At 41.3% G+C, this 21,784-nt stretch overlaps 2 protein-coding genes across 4 annotated transcripts in view; both read right to left on the reverse strand.

Moving 5' to 3' along the window:
- Positions 1-1,372: 1,372 nt before the first annotated feature.
- LOC117467941 (kelch repeat and BTB domain-containing protein 11) lies at positions 1,373-6,189 on the reverse strand. Its single transcript, XM_034111880.2, has 2 exons — positions 5,751-6,189; positions 1,373-5,156 (listed from the first exon to the last, which is right to left on the reverse strand). The coding sequence occupies exon 2, from the start codon at positions 5,079-5,081 to the stop codon at positions 3,264-3,266; it is 1,818 nt and encodes a 605-aa protein (XP_033967771.1). The 5' UTR covers positions 5,082-5,156; positions 5,751-6,189; the 3' UTR covers positions 1,373-3,263.
- A 1,963-nt stretch (positions 6,190-8,152) lies between these two features.
- The window catches only part of arhgef10 (Rho guanine nucleotide exchange factor (GEF) 10), a 51,043-nt gene continuing 37,411 nt past the window's right edge, over positions 8,153-21,784 (reverse strand). For all 3 annotated transcript variants that reach the window (XM_034111520.1, XM_034111521.1, XM_034111519.1), the window contains 5 exons: positions 19,288-19,430; positions 17,154-17,328; positions 10,673-10,795; positions 9,585-10,099; positions 8,153-9,016 (listed from right to left, as the gene is read on the reverse strand). In XM_034111520.1, the coding sequence (XP_033967411.1) occupies positions 8,981-9,016; positions 9,585-10,099; positions 10,673-10,795; positions 17,154-17,328; positions 19,288-19,430 (992 nt within the window). In that variant the 3' untranslated portion in view covers positions 8,153-8,980. The remainder of the gene's footprint in view (positions 9,017-9,584; positions 10,100-10,672; positions 10,796-17,153; positions 17,329-19,287; positions 19,431-21,784) is intronic.

The raw sequence follows: 21,784 nt of genomic DNA on the forward strand, positions 1-21,784 counted from the left end.
TGTTTCCGTGTTCATGTCATTGAGAACATGTTTACTGCAGAGGCATGACAAGGTCAGATTTTGAAAGCTTTTAGCCCAAAAATATTTTTATCAATTTAGTTATGTATGTATGTATGTCAATCACTGTCAATGTAAAATTATGTTTTGATGAAAATTAGTTTTTTGTATTGAGTGTACTGTAACATTTAGAAAACAGAGCAGCCTCACTACACCGGCTCAATTCATAACCAACGGAAGACCTTTTATAAACACAACGTTACTTGCCCAAATTATTTTTGTATTAGATGTTAAGACTTTTTTTATACAAATCAGAATAAATGGGTGTTGTGATATTTCCTTTTCGATTACATTTGGTCTCAAATGTTTGTGAAGCATTGAATCTTAGAATTATGCTTAAAACATAACTATTTTCACAAAAGTTGAATAATGAGGATCAAAAGGCACCGTAACTCTGTTCAATACAAGTTTTTTTGTTGACAGACACTTTTGTATAACTGACATTATTGAACAAGTGCTGTGCAACAGTACTATTTGTTCATCATATTTCACAAAAAATAAAACAATAAACTCACCATGGATACATATTGGTGGTATCCATGGTCCCTTGTGGTCCCTTGGCGTCCATTTCAGGTCACGTAATGATAATATCTTTAAACAAAGAGAATCTTTGGAATTGGAGGAATATTTAATGTGCATTACCCTGTAATGTCCACCTGCAGCCACATAGGCCGCAGTTACAATGTCTCCCTTCAGAATACACGCTCTTAACCCTTTGAAGGGATACAAGAAGTCTACATATGTCTCATTCTAATTCAATTAAAAGCACCTACAGTTTTGAGATAACATCTGCTTGTTTATGTCTTTGCGAGTAAAAACATGCCAATTCAGCCATTAACACAAACAGCACAGACAACAATCGTCTATGTTGATGTAATTTTGCATTACTTTTTTATTTACTCGTATTGCGTTTAACTTTAAGTCCATATACATTATTATTGTTATTACTATTATTGATATCGATATTTTTGGTGAAAAGCTTGCTGTATTTCTAAGGGTATGAGATAGTAATAATGATTCATAATGACATGGACACAAAATGAATATGTTGGAATTAGGCGTCCATTTTGAACTATATTTGTATAAAAAAATGTAACTGACTCTTAATATATTGATGATGCATGTGATTGGCATGCTATTAAGAGAACTGTATCATGTGAATTCACTGGCTAGGATGGATTAACATTATTATCAAAAGATTTGTCATAATTCTGTTCACATTTACTTAAACTCAAGAGCTTATTATGATAGAATTTCCCCTGAAGTAACACTATGAATATTACATACATTAATGAGATAGGAAAATACAGCCATCTGAGTTCTTAAATGTTTTATTGGCACACAGCATCACTGTCTGCTGTTACAGGCAGAATCCACTAGATGGCAGCTCTGTTTCAGGAAAGGTAGACTGACACAAATAATGCAGCACCATGCTGAATACACATTCAGAAAACCAGATCATTTTCAGACACAAAATCTTTTATTTGAAGCACTTAGTTCTGACTGATACACATTATCCAACAGCTTTCTTAGCCCACTCCGTATGACTTGAACAGGAAGCCTAGCACTGCATCACTTTACAGTCCATCACAGCAGCAAATCCATGTAAAAAAAAATCACAATAGCCAGCCAGCAAAATATCAAAAACCACATCCACTCTGTCCTCCTCACAGTGACTGCCTGGAGACATTCCTACAAATGTTATCAAAGCAATTTGTTCCAAGAATAAACCAGCATTAGGTTCCCTACAAAACTCCCATTGTGTTGTTGCAGCAGAAAAAAACTTTTATAATGTTTAAAAAAAGAACATTTAGTTGGTACTAATTCAAAATGATGCAAACAGAAAAGAGTTTGTTAAGCAAATCTAGTTTGTGGACGGAGGTGTTCACTGTAGTAGCAATGTGAAACAGTATCTGATTTAACCTTTGACCTCAAGGGTGGGCCTGCTTTAGTCTGGGAAGAAACCTGCTGGAGCATGAACTTGGCTCCATTGCTTTTTCCTTAAGCAAATACAAGAAAATAAAAGATACGGGATGAGTCTTTGTGTAATCTGAAAGCCTGTTAGCAGCACATCTCCTTTTACACAACTGACTATTGTTTTCGTACTGATAGATTTTGCCTTACAGAATCATTATCTTTGGCAAATGTGCTAAATGTAGGACCTGTGATACCCGTGAGTATGCACTTCAAACATAATGGCATTATTATTAAATCTAAAAGTCAATATTTATGTACTTATAACATTTAATTGGTTATATTTTGAATAATTTAGAAAAAATAATCTAAAGCATCTTGTTTTATATTTCTGACAAGATTGCTTTGACCTTTTTGGAGAAGAGAGAGTTTTGCAAAAGGAGTATTTGTGCGGTGTAATAATGATTCTGATGCCTTTTACTTAAGATAATTTCACTTTGATTCACATGTTATAATTTAAAGCCTGAGAAGACCAGGTTTTCGAGGTAGAGCTCCAACAATTTGTTGTTTACTAACAAAATATTGATCATTCATCATTCTAATTTTTTTTTAAATAAAACCAACCAAACTTCTTTGGGCTATGGAGTGTTGGTTGAACAAAACAAGACCCTTAAAAGCATCTTCTTGGGGTGTTAAAAATGATCTAACATAATGTTGACCAAACAATAAATCAATGAAAAATAATGAAAACAATCATTAGTTGCAGCCCTGGTTGAAGGAAGGTTCCTTCCCAGTCAGATTCCCATTCAACTATAACTATGAAATAGCCTTACAGCCTGACATGTATATTCTCTCATTTGCATAGAACCTGTGTTTCATCATTCATAAGGCGCACTACAACTGTTTCCATTCTTTGTTTATACAACTTTCAATAACTTCTTGTTACCAGTCACCAGCCATCTAGTTGATATGTTCTAAATAAAATCTATTCTAACTGCAAAAGTGCACCAAACCACACTGAACACGGGAAATACACAAAAGAGCCTACAGTCACTGTCATCATGTCATAATATACAGTCAGATACAAATACCGTTGCATTCATTCACTTTACTTTAAAAATCTTTTTAAGGCCTGCAGACACGTTAAGTTGCCATGCAAATACACACATTCCATTGGTAGCAGGCAATGAGACACCGAGATAGAGAGCTGACATTGAAGAGTTTATATAAGTCTTCTGCTTATTCCAGTTTCGCTATGACACATTTATTGAATTACTATGATCACACACACACTATGTAACTTTTTCAGGCTTTTCTGGCAAAGTGAGAACAAAAGGAAAAAGAACGCCTTTTGCCTCCAGAGGCGCCTTGAGCAGCTCCTCGACGAAGAAGGCGTTGTCTTCCTCCACTACAAACTGAAGAGTCTGGCTCTTGTTCACACAGTAGATGCAGTTCCCGATCACGGCACACCTGAAGGGTAAATGGCTTCCGAGCTTCTGTGATGCGCAGTCGTGCCACATCTTCACTATGCTGTTGTACTTAACCACGGTGATGCCCTGCTCGCGGTTGACATCGAATCGGTAAATGAAGCTTTTGAACGCCACCATGTCGCTGGACTTCTTCCTGCTGTTGTTGTAGGGGCACTCCTGCCACTCGTCCCTCTTGGTGTCGTACCTCAGGAGGCGGTAGAAGAGCGAGCCTCCTGAAACGTAAAGTTCTCCGCCGCAGGTCGTGGCTTCGTGGGCCACTGCAAAGGCTCCTTTGGGTAAGGGGGCCACGGAGGTCCATCGGTCCATGCGAGGGTCATATTTTTCCACTGTAAACAAACATTCCCCTCCAATGGCGTACAAGTAGCCATCCATTGACACAAGCTTTAGCTGGGAGCGAGCTTGGGTCATAGGTTTGATCTCGGCCCAGTTGTTGGTTATGGGATTGTAACCGAAGACCTTGTCTGACACTTTGCCCTTCTCCCCGTAGCCCTTTATCCCCCCGGCCACAAACAGGTAGTTGTACATGGTGCAGATCCCACACCCTTTAGTGTTAATGTCCTCAGGCATGGAAGTTAAAGGTCTCCAGTCATTTGCTGTTTCGTTAAATTTGTAAATCATATGGTTATCTTCCAAAGACCCACCGGACAACGGGCTCTGTGGTCGACTGCCGCAACGACTCGGAGGACGGCTTCCAACACGATCAAACACATCGTTTATCTCTGCAACCATCAGAGTCTGCCTCCCCTCCATCCTCTTCTTCAGGATCAGATCTCGCTCAGACCCATTGAGGCGCCCGTACACAGCGGGGTCTTTGAGGACCTGGAGGAAGTTGTCGCTCATGAATCCGTAGGCAGTCTCCTTCAGTTCGCTGAGCCTCTGCTTTTTGGCGATGTTCAGGATCTCGTAGCAGTTCTCTGCAGTGATTTGTTCGGTCATGGAGTCCATGGCGGCCTGTACGGCACAGGGCATCTGCAGGACTTTAGCCCCTGTGATGACATCCACAATATTGGCCTTGGAGACATTCATCTGAGAAGTGTAAACATAGTCTACTAATGTCGACAAAGTCTTGTAACTCAACCCCTTGACTTTCAGGATGTCTCGTGACAGCCGTGCTTTGAAGTAGTCACTCTTCTCTGCCAGGACAGATTTGTGAGCGTTGATCTTCTGCCCGCCGACTTCGATGACTAAATCAGGCTCTTCGTGATGGTGGGTTTTTCCAGCTTCCAGACTGTTGTCCCTGACCTCCAAGTTCAATTTAAGGTCTGACCAATCAGTTTCCTGTTTGGCTTGGATAGCAGAATCTGCACTGTAAGACACTTTAGCTCTGGCGCCATTGTGCGTTTCATTCGGAAACTGATCATGGCTGGAAAAGTACGAGCCATTGCCTTTCTGCCTTTCGATGAGGTTATTCTCCATCAGTCTTCCATCCAGCAGGTATTCCTTCTCAGACACTGGAGAAGGGCTGAAACCCTGGTCATCTTGCGGTAATCCTTGGATGTAACTTTGACATAAATCTCCAACTTTGTCAGGAGGTGTGACGAGGTCAGAGTTCATGGCGTGGAGGATGACATCAGCCTCCACAGTGATAGCCCCTCCTCCCTGCCTGAGACCCTCGTTCATCTTGATGTACTCACTGGGAGATGATCATGATGTGTGGATGTGTAGAAACTTGTGATTATACTCCTCCCTGTTCACCTACATGGGGGGGGGGGAGACAAGAAGGGAATTTAACCAGATGCAACAAAGGATGGGGGAAAAAAGTGTCTTAAAGCTGCAGAGTCTTATTTACTCCCTAAGGGGCGCCCTTTCTCTAATAACAAAACCATGGAAACCTTCAATTTAAAGGAAAAAATGATTTAGTGCTGCCATTGCCAACAATGCTGTGTAATCCGTCCTGTAGTAATGTGTCATCAATTGAGTCAACACAACTGCAGCTGCTTTAATGTGTAGTTTAACAAAGAATGCAAAGCCATCCCAACATGCAGCTTCTTGCAGACTGCCTGACCCACCGCAATAATCACCCTGTATGTTCATTATTTGTGGTAATCTGGAGTCATTTAGAGCGCATGCGCAAACGGTGTTGAGTTGATGGAGGAATTAATCTCTAATATGACTGGAAAAGGGCGTTTGTAATCACATCAAAACTCAAACGCGTCCCCTATACTGTCGGATGAACGCTGAGAGCAGCTCGTTTAGTCAAACCACGAAGGAATATAAACGTACGTGTAGTTGTATTCAAACAACAATACAATCCAGAAATAAGGAATATAGAAGTGTTACGCGACCTACCTGCAATTCCTCGCCGTGATCAAACACCAGCAGCCAGTCCCTGCACAAAGACCAGTTACGTAAGGCAGTCCTGATGAAGAACCCAGGCTGTGTGCTCCCCTCCTGCACGAGTTTTTTTTACTTCACCCACAAATCCAGCTGGTGTTTCCCCATCCGCTCACATTTTATGCATCGACCCTCTCAACTGGTTGTTCCACGGGATCGGTTCAGTCAGTCAGTGGTAGGGGGCGAGGCAGGCAGAGGGGCGATCACACACTGCTTTCAGGTCGCACCTCCTTCAGATCCGCACACCGCCAACTCATTTCCTCCCGTGGAAGTGGCAGCGTATTTTTTCCTGCAGGAAGCTGGAGCTGTTCAGCGTGGGCAGCAGATGCTCTGGCTCTGAGAGATGTTAAAACTGGGATATTTGTTGTCTTTTTTTTTTACAGTTGACTACAGTGAGTCGGTCATCAATGATCTAAACCACGCCCCCTCCAGTCGGTATTAACCCTACACTCCACAGCGGGAGCACGAGGCTCCATCTGCTCATAGACCCATCCCAGAGATGCGCCATTCCTTTACGCATCATCCATGTGCTGGGTACCACGATGGGTGGGGGGGTCAAGGGATGGAAATGATAGGAAATCCCCCTTCCCTGCGTTCACAAACATATCATGAAATAAGATTTAAGTTGTGTCTAAAACTAATTGAATTACAAAAAGTGGGATCCTTTGTGTACAATACCCCTACAAATTAAATATTTGAATATCACAGTGATTCAACACATCCAAATACAATTACACACCAGAATCTGGGCACCTAAATTGATTATACATTAGCACAAAAATAAACGTACCCTCCTCCACCTGTTTGTGCATGAGTGTATCTGTATATCTTAAGTACTGAGATGATCACTTCCTAAAGTTATTGTAAGTGTAAATGTAATTCAGGTTTAAGCCAAGGACTAACAATACTCTGGAAATGATCCAACGTTTTTCTGACTAGCTCCTAAATACAGCCAGAGTACAGTACATCATTTTGAGCAACAAAAGCAGAAATAATGTGTAGATAACCCTGGAATTGGATAGGTTTGTGTTTATGTAATACAAAAAGGCACACAAGGCTTATGCACTCAACACATAAAAAGGCCTGATTAGAAATGGCACAACCTCACAGCAGTGCTTTTTAAAATCCAGGGTCCATAAGCTCTCCACCGCGGAGACAGCGAGTCATAACAACTGTCCTTCACATATACAAATAGAGGGGAGCCACAGCGAGGCCATCACACACTATTAGAGATTAGAGGGCATTCAGCTGGGACGTTATAATGTCAAATCTCTGAGAACAAAGACTCGCTGAGGACCGATACACAAAATGATCTATCTCCATGGAAACGCCAGGGTCGAATTGAAAACAAAAGACTTCCAGTTGCACACAAACTGATAACTGGGTATTAGCTTGAATAGTACAGTGTGACTGAGGAGTTGTTTACTTAGTAGTTAATACATGCAAGCCAATTTTCAGTTACAGGAGTTAAATATTATCCCAGGTTTAAATCAGCATACTACATACTACCAAAAATATTAGCTATGAAAATATTTTGGAGAAGTCCAAGGTGCTGTAAATTCTAGAATGGGAACAACTCCAACCTGAGATCATCTTATCTATTTTTGCTTCAGCTGACAATGTAGTGAAACATGTTTGTACTGTGGGCGTGGGCGCTGAAAGAGAGAAAAAGTCTTGACCCTCTCCGTTCGGCAGCAGGAGAAATGAGCAGTGAAATCCCGGAAGAGCCGTATCAGGCTCAGTTCCTGCGGCCCCCGGGCACATTGCTAGTCGCAGCATGTACTGATGTCTGCACACAGCAGAGAGAAGGCCGAGTACAAGGTTAGCCTGAGACAAGAGAGAGGGACAGGAACAATAACACTCTGTTCTAACTTCTACCCCTATTATACTCTTTTTCATCAATATATTATAGGTCTCAGATATATACAAACCATGTCTCTGAAGTGTTTGGCTCGAAATACCAAACATATCATTTCAGCATTAATATAAATGGATCAGGACAAAAGGTGAGGGAATCTTTGTTCCTGAAACTTTCAGAATCTCTCTACACAGAGGGGACACATGTTGATGTATAACAGACATGAAAAAGTGAATTTTGCATAGGTGACCTTTAAATATGACCAATATCTGTTAGCTTTAGCTATCTTTAGCGCACTGCTTTACAACAATGCCAACTTATCAGCGTTATTTTCTTGGCTGTACAAATTACAGAAAATGTTCATATGTATTTCCCAAGAATCAAGTCATCAATTAAATACCACTCCAGGTGGAACAAAAGTTAAAAATAAGTGGACATTTAATTAAAGAAATGTTGATTCAAACTCATACGGATCCTTTGAATGATGAAATACAAAAGGTTTTTCAATAAAAGAGTTTATGAATGTGTTAATAAACATTACAGAAGTACAAACAAACTGTGACAAAAGTATAAAGCTTTTTTTCTTTTTTTAAATATTCTTATGTGAGACAAAAAGGGGGGATACATTGGGGGGGAAACATCTCTAGTGATAACAACTCTTTCGTGCCTTTATGAACAGAAACCTGGCCAGCCAGTGATTCTCATCAAGCCTTCCCGACTAATTCAGTCATCAATATTTCACCTTCTTTACATCCCTTCCCTCTGGTAACAGAATGGTACGAGCACCAAGCTGGTCCAATAGTAACAGGATTTGATTCCATATAAACACAGAATCTGACTCCAAAACAGGTGATCCTCAGTTGTCATACTTCATATTTACAACTCTTCCTTTACTCAAACCTAATCCCAATCTTAATAAAACCTTAATGTAACAGATTCAAAGCGCCATCGTTACCGTACACGCCTTTCAAGCAGGAGGAAGTCTCCTTTCTTTTCAACACTGATGTGAATACTGCAGTCCTACACAGTCCACTGTATGGCACAAACACTGTGGAGGATGTATTAGCCATGTTACAGAACAACAACTTTATCAGAGGGTGAAAATAAAGACCTTTCAGTGTTTTTAAACAAGCATAACAAATACAGTATAACTTCGGACTGGCCTGTGGGGAGTTGTTTGCTCACGAAGCATCATGATTGAGTGGTTATATTGATCCTTAGTTTTTTTTAATAGTGGGAGACATCATTAGAAACATCCTCGGAGTATTGTGGAGTGTTTGATGGACTCCTGGTTTCAGTTTTGATCCATCCATAATGTCAAACAACGTCAGATCTCCTTGTGAGTGTGCAGCGCTGCTCTGACCTGGAAGAGAGAAGAGAGACAGAAAATGTATAAGATACTCATAGTTTAAACAAAACCATAACTTATTATTTAGTTAAATGCTTAAATAAATGCTTAAATAAACAAATAACTATGTATTTTAAGGATTAATTGTCAGCATAAATTAAACATTCAATATCAAATATTACATTTTTTTGTGTATATATATTTCATATATATGTACATATCTACACATCATATTTTAATTAATTAACCTTTAATTTCATTTATTCACACATTTATGTATTTATCTTTATACTATTTGAGTTTGTACTTGAATTTAACCATAGTTTAAGTTGCTTCAGCTAAATCATTAACTGCATCAATACAATTCATATATTTAATGTCTATTTTACTTTAATATTGATTTATGGTGACTTTTAGGCATTACATTATAGAGTGGTGAATGTATTCATTATTTTAAGAATACATTTTACAATTAGTTATATATATATATATATATTTTTTATCAGCCCTTATTATTCTCCATTTTATAAAATAAGCATTGCATTATTTTTTGTTTATTGTTAAAACGTTATTTCCAACCTACCGAGGTGCTTTGGTACATGTTGAGTAGGGGGATCTGCCAGACCATGATGGTGGAGGTGGTGTCGTCATGGCGAGACTGTTTGGTCTTCTTGTTGACCCTGCGGTGGCCCAGCCCTCCGGAGACCACCAGCAGAGAGCTGACGTCCACTTTGCTGGCCCGGCGGCCCCTCAGGTGGTGGGCCGGGTCGTGCAGCGTGTCATAGAGTGCCCCGTCTTCCGGCCCGTGCTCCAGAGAGCCCTGGGACGGAGCCAAGGAGCTGCAGGACGAGGACATGGAGTCCTGGAGAGCCATGGAGGTGCAGCCCGCCTCCCCCAACCACACGCCGCGTCCCTGAGGGGGAGACGTGGCTGAGTCCGGGGGGGGCTGCGAGGTCTCCCCATCCTCTGTGTCTGCTGGCTGCACTGAGGTGGGGGGGTTGGATGATGGAGGGCCAGAGGGCCGGTTACACACCGCAGCAGCCACGCTCAGGAACTTCACCGGACCGTTGTGAGCGTGTAAGGACACCATGCCCCGCCCTGACCACAGGAACACACACTTTATTATATATCTCCTGTATACATTAAGTGAAAGTGATATTTCCCCAAAACCTGTATATGTTGGATTCTCCACTTTGTTTTTGACAACCATTTGATAGCTTGTGAAGTTAAGATTAAGTAAAGCTTTGCTAAAGTTGGTTGTTGTTTCAATAACCATCTAGTTTTCCATTTAGTTGCATTCATCCGAGTTCCCTTTGCTTGAACAACCAATGTTAATCATATCTGTAAAACCAACATAACTAATAATTGCGCTAATTAGCTTCTAAAAAATAATGATATTGCTGTTAACCGTGTTCTTGGTTGCAGCAGCTGCCACACTCTAAGTCTCCATGAGTGCGCACTGATGTTAGCTTTGTATGGCTGTGTCACTAGCATGAGTGGTAACTTGATAACATTGAATAAAATTAATATTATTGAAAGAAATGATTTGTTTTCTTTGCCTTGTCTAAATCATGAATCTAAATCAACCCATTAGTTATGAAAGTAATCCTTTGTAATAGGCCTATATGTCAGAACATAACAATATGTGAGACAGTGCTGTTTGGGTGTTACCTGTGACCTTGGGGATGCCCTGCAGTCGGGGGACAGAGAGGGCCACAGTGACCCCCAGGTTGGTCCCCACCAGCAGCAGACCATGACAGACCAGCAGGCTGCTCACTGACACTCTCTGGTTCCCTGTGAACAAAATACAACTTAGTGTGTGACATTTAGAGAGAAAACAGCTAACAAATGCTTCATGGTGACACAGTTGCAAAGTGTTCATATGTATCCTGAAAAATCAGAGAACTGTGATTTGACTACAGTGCGGGGGAGGGAGGGAGGTGTATCTTCTCAGTGGGCGGCGGCATTTCTGCAAATAAAGCATGCTCAAAAATGTTTGTTTCCAGGGCAACGTGAAGAGGAGCCAGGATAAAAGCGGCTCTTTTCAGGCGTCTGTACACAGCAACATGCACCACTTTGCGTCAAACTAACAAACACAAAAGTGTTTTGTTACAGACCGAGTGAAGCGTAAAGCTGTAATTAAGCGAGGAGCTCTGCCTCGGAGGCAGCTACCCACAGGACGATCCGACCCGACCTTTTCTCTTCCCTCTTGGTCAGAAACTTCTCTGAGATGCTCTCTCTCTTCGGACTGTCAAAGCCGGGATTGTTAGTTTAACAGCGCCCTTCAGATAGAGCCAGCCTGCTGACAGCGCTCGGTGTTAGGTGACTTATTAAGTGGAACTTGGCACTCGCATCAGACCGTCCCTACACGGGAGCTTTGTCAGGAATAAGCAGAGCAAACAAATGGCATGTAGTAAGACATTTTAATGATTGTACTAAGAATCTGGGGTTTTGCAATAACAGTCTTTTTGGTCCTGCTCTGTAGGAGGCGAGACCGTCATGACTCATTCCTGCTGTAACAGCTTGACTTGAGTTTCCTCCTTCAAAGTAATCCTCTTGGGCTTTAGGAAAAAGTACTGCCAGCCTCTCGGCCTGAACCCCCCACTAGAGCTGACCCTCTGCATGGGGCACACGCACGCCATCCTGCAATACTTCCAGGAATCACGGCAGATAGGCAGCCACGTACAGTAAAGGGGCAGGGCCGAGTCCTGCCCACATGTGCTTCTAATGAGGGCCCAGCCTTAGCAGAATCACACAGTCTGCTGGTGGGGGCCTTGCTCAACTTCCTCCTTTCATAATATTTGGAGTTCCCCACCCAGAGGGTGAACTAAAATAAACCCAGTGTGAACGTCAACAGTGCCCGGCTCTGGCCCTGATCCTGCACCAGAGACCCACTTTGATCTGCACTTAGTCCTGACAACCAACAGCAGGAGGGAGGAGCAAATCCCAAACATTACAAAAATACACCACTTCAGTCTAGAAATAGCTCGTATCAGCACAATTTCATTCTCTATCTTAGCAAGCTATACCGTGGTTTTACGTTACTCCATTTGTCTCTCAAATTCACACTGGAAAAGGTTAAGGGTATTATAGAAATACAGCACGTTAACGGCTCTGTGTGGATGTACTTAACTACAGCAGTGTTTTAAAGCTAGCATGCCAACATGCTAACAATGACAGTGTTAACATGTTGACATATTGTATAATGTTTACCATGATCAATTATAGTTTAGCTTTTCAGCTTGCTAAAATGTCATAAGTGCAGCATCAGAGGGTTATCAATTATAATTAGTTTGGAAGGGATAACTTAAATGTACACCACATTTCACAGGAAGTTTAAAACTCATGGTTTGGAGACAAGAAAGGTCAAGGTGTCACGAGTGTTGTTCTGGAGATATCTATATACCATTTAAAAGAAATCCCCAAAGTTGTTGAATAATTCAGAGGAATGGTTCTTATAGTTGTTGCGATATGGAGTGAACAACAACCAAGCCAGCGAAGCTAAATAGGGTTAGCTTTTAGTAAGCGAGACAGAGATGTCATTTCAAACACTGGCAGTGAAATAATCACACACTGCATACTTCACTGATCATGAAGAATCATAACTCTCCATGTCAATCTGAATGTTCTCAAGTGAAGTATCACATGAGGACACGTTGTAACTGGAGCTCCGGCACATTGCAGCTGCAGTAAATCATCCAGTCCGATCATGTTTAATCCTAGCATCTGTGAGGGAATGGATGATCACTCAGGAATAAGCGTCTTATTGGTGTTGGGATATGTGAACAATGGTGGCGTCCAAACAATAGCATGGCTGTAGGTGTTATTTACTGCCCCCCCCTGATGTTTGTCTCCCATCAGGCCACGCATGGCTGCCTATTTAGGTCACAGAGCAGCAGCAGACAGACCCTCAGCACAGCAGCCATCCTCTGAGACATCCCCACGGTACAGGCTGTACACACTTATTGGGGGACTACTGCTTCTGGAAGTACTTTATTATTATTATTATTTTTTATAATTTTATTTACGCTATGATTTGCCTCACTTTTTCTTTAATATGTGCATTTTATGAGAATTTATTTTGTATTAATGACTTTATTATAGCTTTTGTCCTCATCCCGTATTCATTTTACTTTGGAAAAGAGATGTGGTCCCAAATAAGTTCAATAAATAGAAAATGCACATTTCTATGACTATGTCTATCTCAGAAGAATATAAGACATGGGAATATGGACACAAACATGTGATATTAAAACATGGGGATGTGGAGACAAACGTGTGATAGTAAGACATGGGAATGTGGAGAAAAAGGTGTATGTTTTTACAGCACAATCCAGAAATAATTACCCAATTAACTCCTAATACCACTAAATTACTCTAAAACATGAGACATATGCACTAGCCTCGAGTTACAGTGCAAATGACGGCTATTACAGCGTGTCAGCAAGCTGCAGGTTTAGCGCCTGGGTAAGGAACTCCTGTCTGGGATGGAGGGAGTTGCTCCAACATGTATGAACATGAGAAGAATGGAAAACCTCCTGCATTCAGAGAGGCATTCACACTGAAGACAACGCCCCATGTCTCCAATTGTTAGTCTGATTGTGTGCTCTGTGGACAATTCAAACGTGTATTAGGGTCTGTAATACAATACCCCTCCTAAATAATGTAGACTTCCTGGAAAATAGGGACGCAGAAATCAAATTAAAACATAGTCCCTTCTTGTCATTTTCTCATACTATGTGTAGCTTGTGTCTCAGTAAGTGTTCTTTAATGGAGCCCAGGATAGCAGTTGAAGACCCATCACACTGACATCGATTACAGGCCGTCCCTCCTGACCAAACTGTTTGGTTGGCAGTTCCAATTACATCGGAGGTTGTGCAGAAACTGCACATTTTCTGGCCTCATTCTGTTCCACAGCGGCAGCCAGCGGTGATAAACGCCACCGTGGAGCGTTCTGGAAAATCCCAGATCACAACAGACCACAGACAGCGCGGCAGATATAGATGGACTTCATGCAACTGCTTCATTACGAGCGTTTGACTTCCATGATTACTGACAGTCCAGGGACCCAATACTGTTATCAGAGGAAGTGAGCTCCTAATGGCAAGGCCCAGAAGATGAAAGCGTTCATGTGTTGTGGTCTGTACCAGGACCAGCTTCCTTTGCGGTTGCATGGATCCTATTCACTAATATGGGCTTTTATCATTCACATCTGTCTGACAAAGAGGCCTCTCTACACACTGCGTATCAGAGTCAGTATATCAAGTCAGTGTAGACACTCCAAGCTATTTTACTTTTTGACATGCAGTTATGGATTTCCTTAAGGAACTTGGGTTTGCAAATTCAGCGTTTCTTCTGTTGCCAGTACTGTTCATAAATAGGTTTCCTCTGCTAACCATAGGGCCACATTTAACCACAAAAGCTGCGAGTGGATTTGTTGAAGTGTGTGTTCACAGCAGTGGATTCATTGCTGCTCCTACAGCTAAGTGGTATTTCAAAGCAACTCCCAACAGCTTATTACATAAGATCTGACATTCTGCTGATTAATCAATTCAGCTTGAAGTGCCCTGCTTCAGCAGATGTTACACAACCTCAACAGATTCTCTTTGTCATTTAGCTGAATACTTCTGGTGCTTTTCCTAACGTTATTGCTACCTTGTGGCGGCAATAGAGGAGCCGAAATGCTCCCTCAGTTTAGTCTAAGCACTGCTAATGATGCTGCCGATGAGATCGCACAGAACAACTGCAGGCTAGTCATCAACTGCACACACCACTACACATACAGAAAAACCACAGCTGTCAACAGAAAAGTAAACCCAGATCCAGATCTAATTTAAGAACCTTAATGCAACCAAGAGGAAAGCAATGAGATGACTGTCAAACAAATACAAACTCCCAGACAACACAACGAAGAAGAATGAGGGAAGTGCATGCCAAACCGCAGCTGACTGCATTACTCAGCACAGAGGGAAAAGGGATTGAACGCAGCAGCGGTGGACTTCCCAAATTCTGACGGAAGCAACAAGAAACCCCAAAGAACTACACTCATTCTGTGTCTTTGGGTCAAGATGATGTAACGCAGCAGATTACAAGATCTGAAGCAGCAGCACGCCGCTTCCATGACTTCAGCCAGGGACAAAAGTCACACTGACAGTCATTCGGTTGGACAGCGACAACGTTGGCTTAAACACACACGGAAGGAAACTGTTTCACAACCAACTGCCACACACTAAATACAACGTAATCCACTGTGATGACGAAGGTACCTATAGTAACAAAGCTCATTTCTAAACACATTAGCTCGCTACCCTTCTGGTGTCCAATCGCCTTCGATGCTGTTTTGCAGTGTTACTACCTGGTAATGACAGGTTTACATCTGCAGTGCCTTACACAGTCAGAGATTACAGGTGGGCCATTATGGTGGAATGATCTAAGTGCAGTAAATCGCTCTTCAAATAGGAACAAACCACTGTTCTCAGAATCACTGCACTCACGGGCCAACCTGCAGGTACTCCCACATTGTTGTTTATGTTTAACACAGATAGGTCTAGTTTTATCTGTCATAAAAGTTGATATAAGTGTTAGTAAGACCAAAACACATGTTTTGATGGTACCATTAACCTTTAAGATAGTTGGGGGACACTATTTTGTGCTGAACTCCATTAGCTCAGCCATTAGCTATTTAAATGTGATGTAATAATGTAATACTTCGTAATGTCGGTTGTTTGGCCACTTATCAAAAAGACATCCCATTATTTGTTTTCACAAGCGTTCAGCCTCTTTCAGAGCACACTAAGTTTCCTTTAATATGATTTTATGAGGTGAAAAGTTTCCCTTATGCAACGCTCAGAATAGAGACAAAATAAGAGGTTCCTGATTCACTGTTTAGACTTTAGGAGGACGAGAGCATGACACACCTGCCATAACAAGAGCTGTCTGTTTGAGCACTGATGTCACATAATTACTGACAGCACCTTGAAAACATGAGGTCATTGCAGGACTCGCATCACACTCAAAGACGCTGGGATGTCTCTGCAGAAGTATATTTGACTAGATGATCACGATATCAGATATCAGAAGAGTGAACAACTACTCGTTGCTGTTCTTCGTCAGTCAGTTTGACACTCTCTAAAAGCTTTCAGTCTCACTCAGGCGCACGGATCGCATTACTGACTGACACTCCAGGGCAGGCAGAGAGAGAGAGGCAGTGCTTTTGAAGTGGTAAAGGTGGTAAGACCACAGAATCACCATGACTTGATGTTTGGAACCGCAAGGCTCTGAATACTAACACTATGGTATGTTTTTCTATTAGTTACATAGGATATAACATCAAAGATTTTCAAAGATTTATTTTAGGAACGACCAACAAGAAAGAAAAGTAATTACATCAGCAGGTTAAACAGGCATCCGATCTTTGTGAATTCTACACTTTTCATTTAAAGGGGCTACATTATGCAAATGTTCAGGTTCATATTAGTATGTTCTTCTACTGTGACATGTTACCATTATTTAATGTTAAAAAAGCTCTTTGTTTTTCTCATACTGCCTGTATTTTTCTTTTCACCCTCTGTCTGAAACCAGAGCCCAGTCTGCTCTGATTGGTTAGCTGGCCGGCTCTGTTGTGATTGGTCAACCGCTTATTGATGTCCTGCCCCTTAGCCTTTTATCACGTACAATGTGTAAGAGTGCGAGCCAAAAGTAACGCAAGTGTTATATAGGGATGTCACTATGTCACGGAAGGAACAAAGGAGTCCAGTGGAGGCGTTTCCGGCTGGGAGGGGGGAGGAGTGTGTGGGAGAGAAACTCCATCTGGCATGACAGGAATGTTCCTCTGGTTACCTTGGAGATGTAACTTGAAAATCCCTTCCAGATTGTATTTGTCCAACAAAATAAAATGTTGGCGTGGGATGGAAACAAAGAGAAAAACAATAATACAAAGCGATGTAGGTGGACGTAATTCTGACACTGATGCGTAATATTTGAACTACAAACGTGGGTGTTATTTTACAAATCTGTTTCTTGACTTTGGACAGATCCTTTTAACTCAAATAATACTAATAATAATAAGGCTTATATTGTGTTGAATAAGAGTCTGGTCCCAGTTATGCTGATATTTAGAAAGATCTGGAAATGAACGTTGTATGTGTCTTACCAGGCAGGGTATTGTGAACAGGTGTGGCGATGTTAATGTCCTGCAGGTGCTCCAGGGTCTCGGTGTGGAAGAGGCGCAGAGTGGAGCCGGAGCTGGAGGCGATCCAGATGCCGACCCCGGCCACCACCATGTGGGACACCACCATGCCCTCCTCCTGGTGGGCCTCCAGCTGCCTCTGGAGGTGGGAGAAAGGATTTAGGCATTACGTTATTACTTACTCAGAATATAACCAAGTGAAATCTGAGACTTGGAAGGATTTTTCACAGATGTACTAAGACAAAAATAAAAAGACCTTTAAGAAGTTTCATTTGCATGCTGTTCAATATTCTGGGGCTCAGGTTAATTACCTGGTTACCAATAATTAGCTATATAGCCATCAAACTGTGCTTAGCATTGCATTTCACCCCAATAATGTTTGCTTGGTTGCTTGTGCAATATAAGATATTCAATCTAAGGTTCTTTTTTATATATTTGTTACCTCTGGCGGGTGTTTGTTTTGTGTGGCAGGTTGTTGTCGGGCTGTTTAAGTTTGACTGTCAGCCTATGAGTGAAAGTTCAGTCTCAAGCAGCCGTGCATTGTCTGGGATTGTAATGTCTGGGATCCTGTGATTGTACTTCACCATCGAAAATGTGTTTCTGCCAAATGCACCTAATATATGTTGATTTATGGATGATGTTGATTATTCAGAATATAAATCAGACTATAAATCATTTCTCTTTACCTCTTCATTTATCTCTTTTTCACAAGTGCGAACAAGATTAGTTTTAAATATGTACTGTGAGTTAGGTTAGGGTTTTCTGTTGCTGGAGACCAATAAACTGAGCTTTTTCCATCTCCACTGGTTACATAATGTCCCTACACATTGCTTTACATGTAGGTGGAGTTTTATTTGGCCAAGGAGACCATTAGCAAGTGTCAGAACAGGGTTATAAACGTAATACATGTGGTGATGAAGGAGCATGAGATGTAAATGTGACTTCCTTGATTTGTTTTGCACACATTAGTATTTATATTGCATTTACCTTTGATTAATTATTTGATGATTTATTTATGACTTAATTGTCTCATGTATTTGTATCCATCTCACCATCCGTCTCTGTCTCTCTGTCTCCGTTTAACTTCCTGACACCACTCTGGACTAACTCCTCAGTGAGGAAAAGAGAGCGAGGCAGGCAGGTGGTCCGACATAATGATCTTAACGAGGCTAAACAGATTATTAGTGAGTGCATGTCACAGGGACGGTGCTATTCCTGTACTCATGGCAGGCGCTTCCATTCCATGAACCAGGCCAGAACGCACACAGGGAATACCAATTATATTTAAGGATATGGAAAGAATAGTTCCCGGGAAGGGAAATGTGGGACGTTCAACAGCTAGAGGCAGACCGCAGTTTACACAGACTGCTTCTTGGGAGATCTCCCTGACAAAGAATCCTTTATATCTGCACTCAAAATGTTACACGTCTTAACTTTCCAACAGTTATACAAAGGTTTATTTATAATACACACGATGATGTGCTCTGTATGGAAGCCCTGAGAGGCAAGTGAGATGAACAAGTCTGATCTTTTCTCTCCTGTGTATGAATTAAGAAAACTTTCAAAAAAATTAAAGCTGTGAAACAAATGAGTGAAACACATTTTTTTGTATCTTTTATCTAGTATATCTTTAATTACTTGTTTTTTTTCAAAGACAAGTAGGGAAAAATGTTTGAGAATATTGTTGATCAAATATTTTTCTCTGTTTGTTGTTGTAATACTCAATCAGCCACACAAGTCTGAATTGCATAACTACCCCATTTTCCAAATAAGACTTATAGCATTCATGTATTCTTCCAGGTAAACTCGTACTGTTAGATAGGTTGCTAATACAAAAAATACTCTGGTTACCTTGTGTTTAGAGTGAATGCTAATTTGTAAACTAATCTGGAAGCAAACACAAATTATTTTGTCTTTTTTTCACCTGTTTTTGTAATTAATACGAGTAACCTAGAAAAATTATTATTTTGATTTGACCTTTTTTTTAAAGTTAACAAAAAGAAAATGGATCACCAGAATTAGTTTTCTTACTTGCCTTTCAGGACTTAGATCCTTTGTGATGTAGGTATGGTAAGAGTATCAGAGCTAGGTTTCTTACCTCTATGGAGTGTGTGAGGGTGCTGATGATGAAGACCTGTCCACCTGATGAAGCCCAGAGGTGCTCCTCCACTGCCAGCATGGCCTTCACTGGCAGGATTCCCAGTTTCAGCACCTTAGGCTTCTCATGGCTCCACAAACCATCTGTCACAAACACAACACTGGCATTACTTATAGACAAACAATTAGCAATTTTACAAAACATTCTTATGCAAACATTATAGTATTATTTATTACATTCTCTTTTGCTATGTTAACCTCCAGCGATGTTTATGTAAAAGATGAATGAATTATACTGTTAAAGGAAGACACAATGATAGACACTCTGTCTTTAGAAGTGTCGCCTGAAAAGGTAATTTGCATGTATGACTCTGCTGATGCTGGTGGAGTGGCCATTGATGGTTTTTAAAGCCTTCACTATGAATATAGATGGGCTGCTAGGCATTAGTCAGAGCCGAGCTCTATCCCACACACACCTCCTACACACTCTGTTCTACATGTGCCCGGGCACCTGCAGTGCCAGCTCAACTGCAAAAAAACACCACATGCAGTGCCTTTATAAATATCAACACGTTACATCTGTGTGTGATATCTTCTGGTTTAGAGTCAGAACATGGGAGGAAATGTGAGTTTGTTGGACAGAAATAAGGTCTATATTTGGTTCATTTTATATACAGATATGGGAATGTACGGAAGCCACAAGCTGCCTTTCTTAAAAAATATAAAAAGATATCCGCCAAAGCACCATTTTCAGAGATGAAGTCACATTTTTTTTTAAACAATTGACAAATCCCATTAACATGTGGTTGATTCATTAACACAGGAGTGAAAACAATGTTGATGAGACTTTGAAAAAGGATCTCCACAATCTGTCTTTCTCTGGGACTCCGTAGGATTTAAACCAGTAAAACTGACATGTACCTTTTACTAGAAGGGCTTGTATTGAATACAGCCTTCATTTCCTTCAGATACCACATTCCCTCAGCTAATCTAGGCTAGGAAGTGAACGAGGCCTCACCAATGGTGTTTGTCAAGCGGAGGCACAAAGGCGGCTATTGAAGGCTGAGGTGCCATGCAGGGAGAGATGTTCTTGCTTTCAGGGGTACAGTAATGAGTGAGGAAGTGAGGGTAATCTCCCACCACAGGGGCTAGGTGGGATTAGCATTCCAGCAATGCCCTGTGTATATGTTGTTAACAATCATACTCTGCAGGTAGATGTACATGAGGAAGAAAAAAAGGAGCAGTGGAAAAAGAAATACAGGATTGCTAATTGTCAGTCTTATGTAAGTCTGCCCTCACCTCGCACTTTTTCAACTGTAGCATTCTTTCATGTCAGGTGTAACACATGACCTTTAACAGCGCAAACAGCAGCACAAACCAAGCAGCTAATGTGTCTTTTTCTTTCAAATCTGAAGCAGAAAACTAATCTCTCAATGAGGATAAGTAGGAAGATGCAGGACGGCAGAATGGACAAGAGCAGAGTTTATGTTCTGAGTATCTGCCTCTGACGTGCAACCTTTTGTCGAATCATTGCCTCCTTCTTTCTCCATCTCTCACACAGTCAGTCACAAAATGTAACAGCAAGCGTGGCAGAATGAGGCTGCCCGGCCAGCATCAGACACACAGCATCTAAGATAACTCCGCAGCACTGATGGCTTCCACAACAAGGAAACATCCGTCTTGTATTGACTGCGTCGTCACAATTCAACGTGAGGGTACATCAGCTGAGTGTAACATCAAAGCACATAAGCGGATCATTTTTTCCAACTCTTTTCTCTGCAATGAATCGAATTGAAATGCTAATGGGGCAGAGGGTTACACAGAGTATTTGAACATCGTTACCATGGGGATGCAGGGTACAGCTATCCTATTCTAACCGGCTGTGACTCATCATTTAAGCATCAGGCTTCATGTTCCAGTGACAGATGCCACACAAATCACAATCACAAGATCTAGGGCCAGGATTTTCTTCGAGGATTTTCTTTTGACACACCAGCATACTCCGTGCCAGTGTCATGACTGGAGAGTAGAGGGGTACATGAGGTGACGTGTGCATCAAAATACGGAGTAATGAGAAGCTTTGAACATTCCTGAACGGTTGCATACACGCAGTTTGTTTCTGCCAAGCACACCATCACTCAACTGTGGAATAAATGAGGATATTTTCCCTCCTCTTCTTCTGTCCTCAGGCCTTCTTCCATATTCTATATTTTCCTATCTCTTTCCAGAGAACGCAAGCCAACTAAATAGAACCACAGAGGAAGGAATTGAAGATGTTGCAATGTATCTTGGGTCATATGTGTGCATGACTGTATGTGATTAGTGAAACCTGCCTCTAGCATTGGTGGCATCACAGGATAGTGAGAACAACACTTATGTATGGATAACAAGAGTGTTCCCTTGTGATCTGAAATATGTTCACATTTTTTACAAGTGTATTTGTATAGGACTTTTCAAGCTGGGAGCGCAATTTGCTTTACACAGATAGCATAACAAAA

The sequence above is a fragment of the Pseudochaenichthys georgianus genome, chromosome 22, assembly GCF_902827115.2.
Source record: "Pseudochaenichthys georgianus chromosome 22, fPseGeo1.2, whole genome shotgun sequence".
Taxonomy (NCBI): Eukaryota; Metazoa; Chordata; class Actinopteri; order Perciformes; family Channichthyidae; genus Pseudochaenichthys; species Pseudochaenichthys georgianus.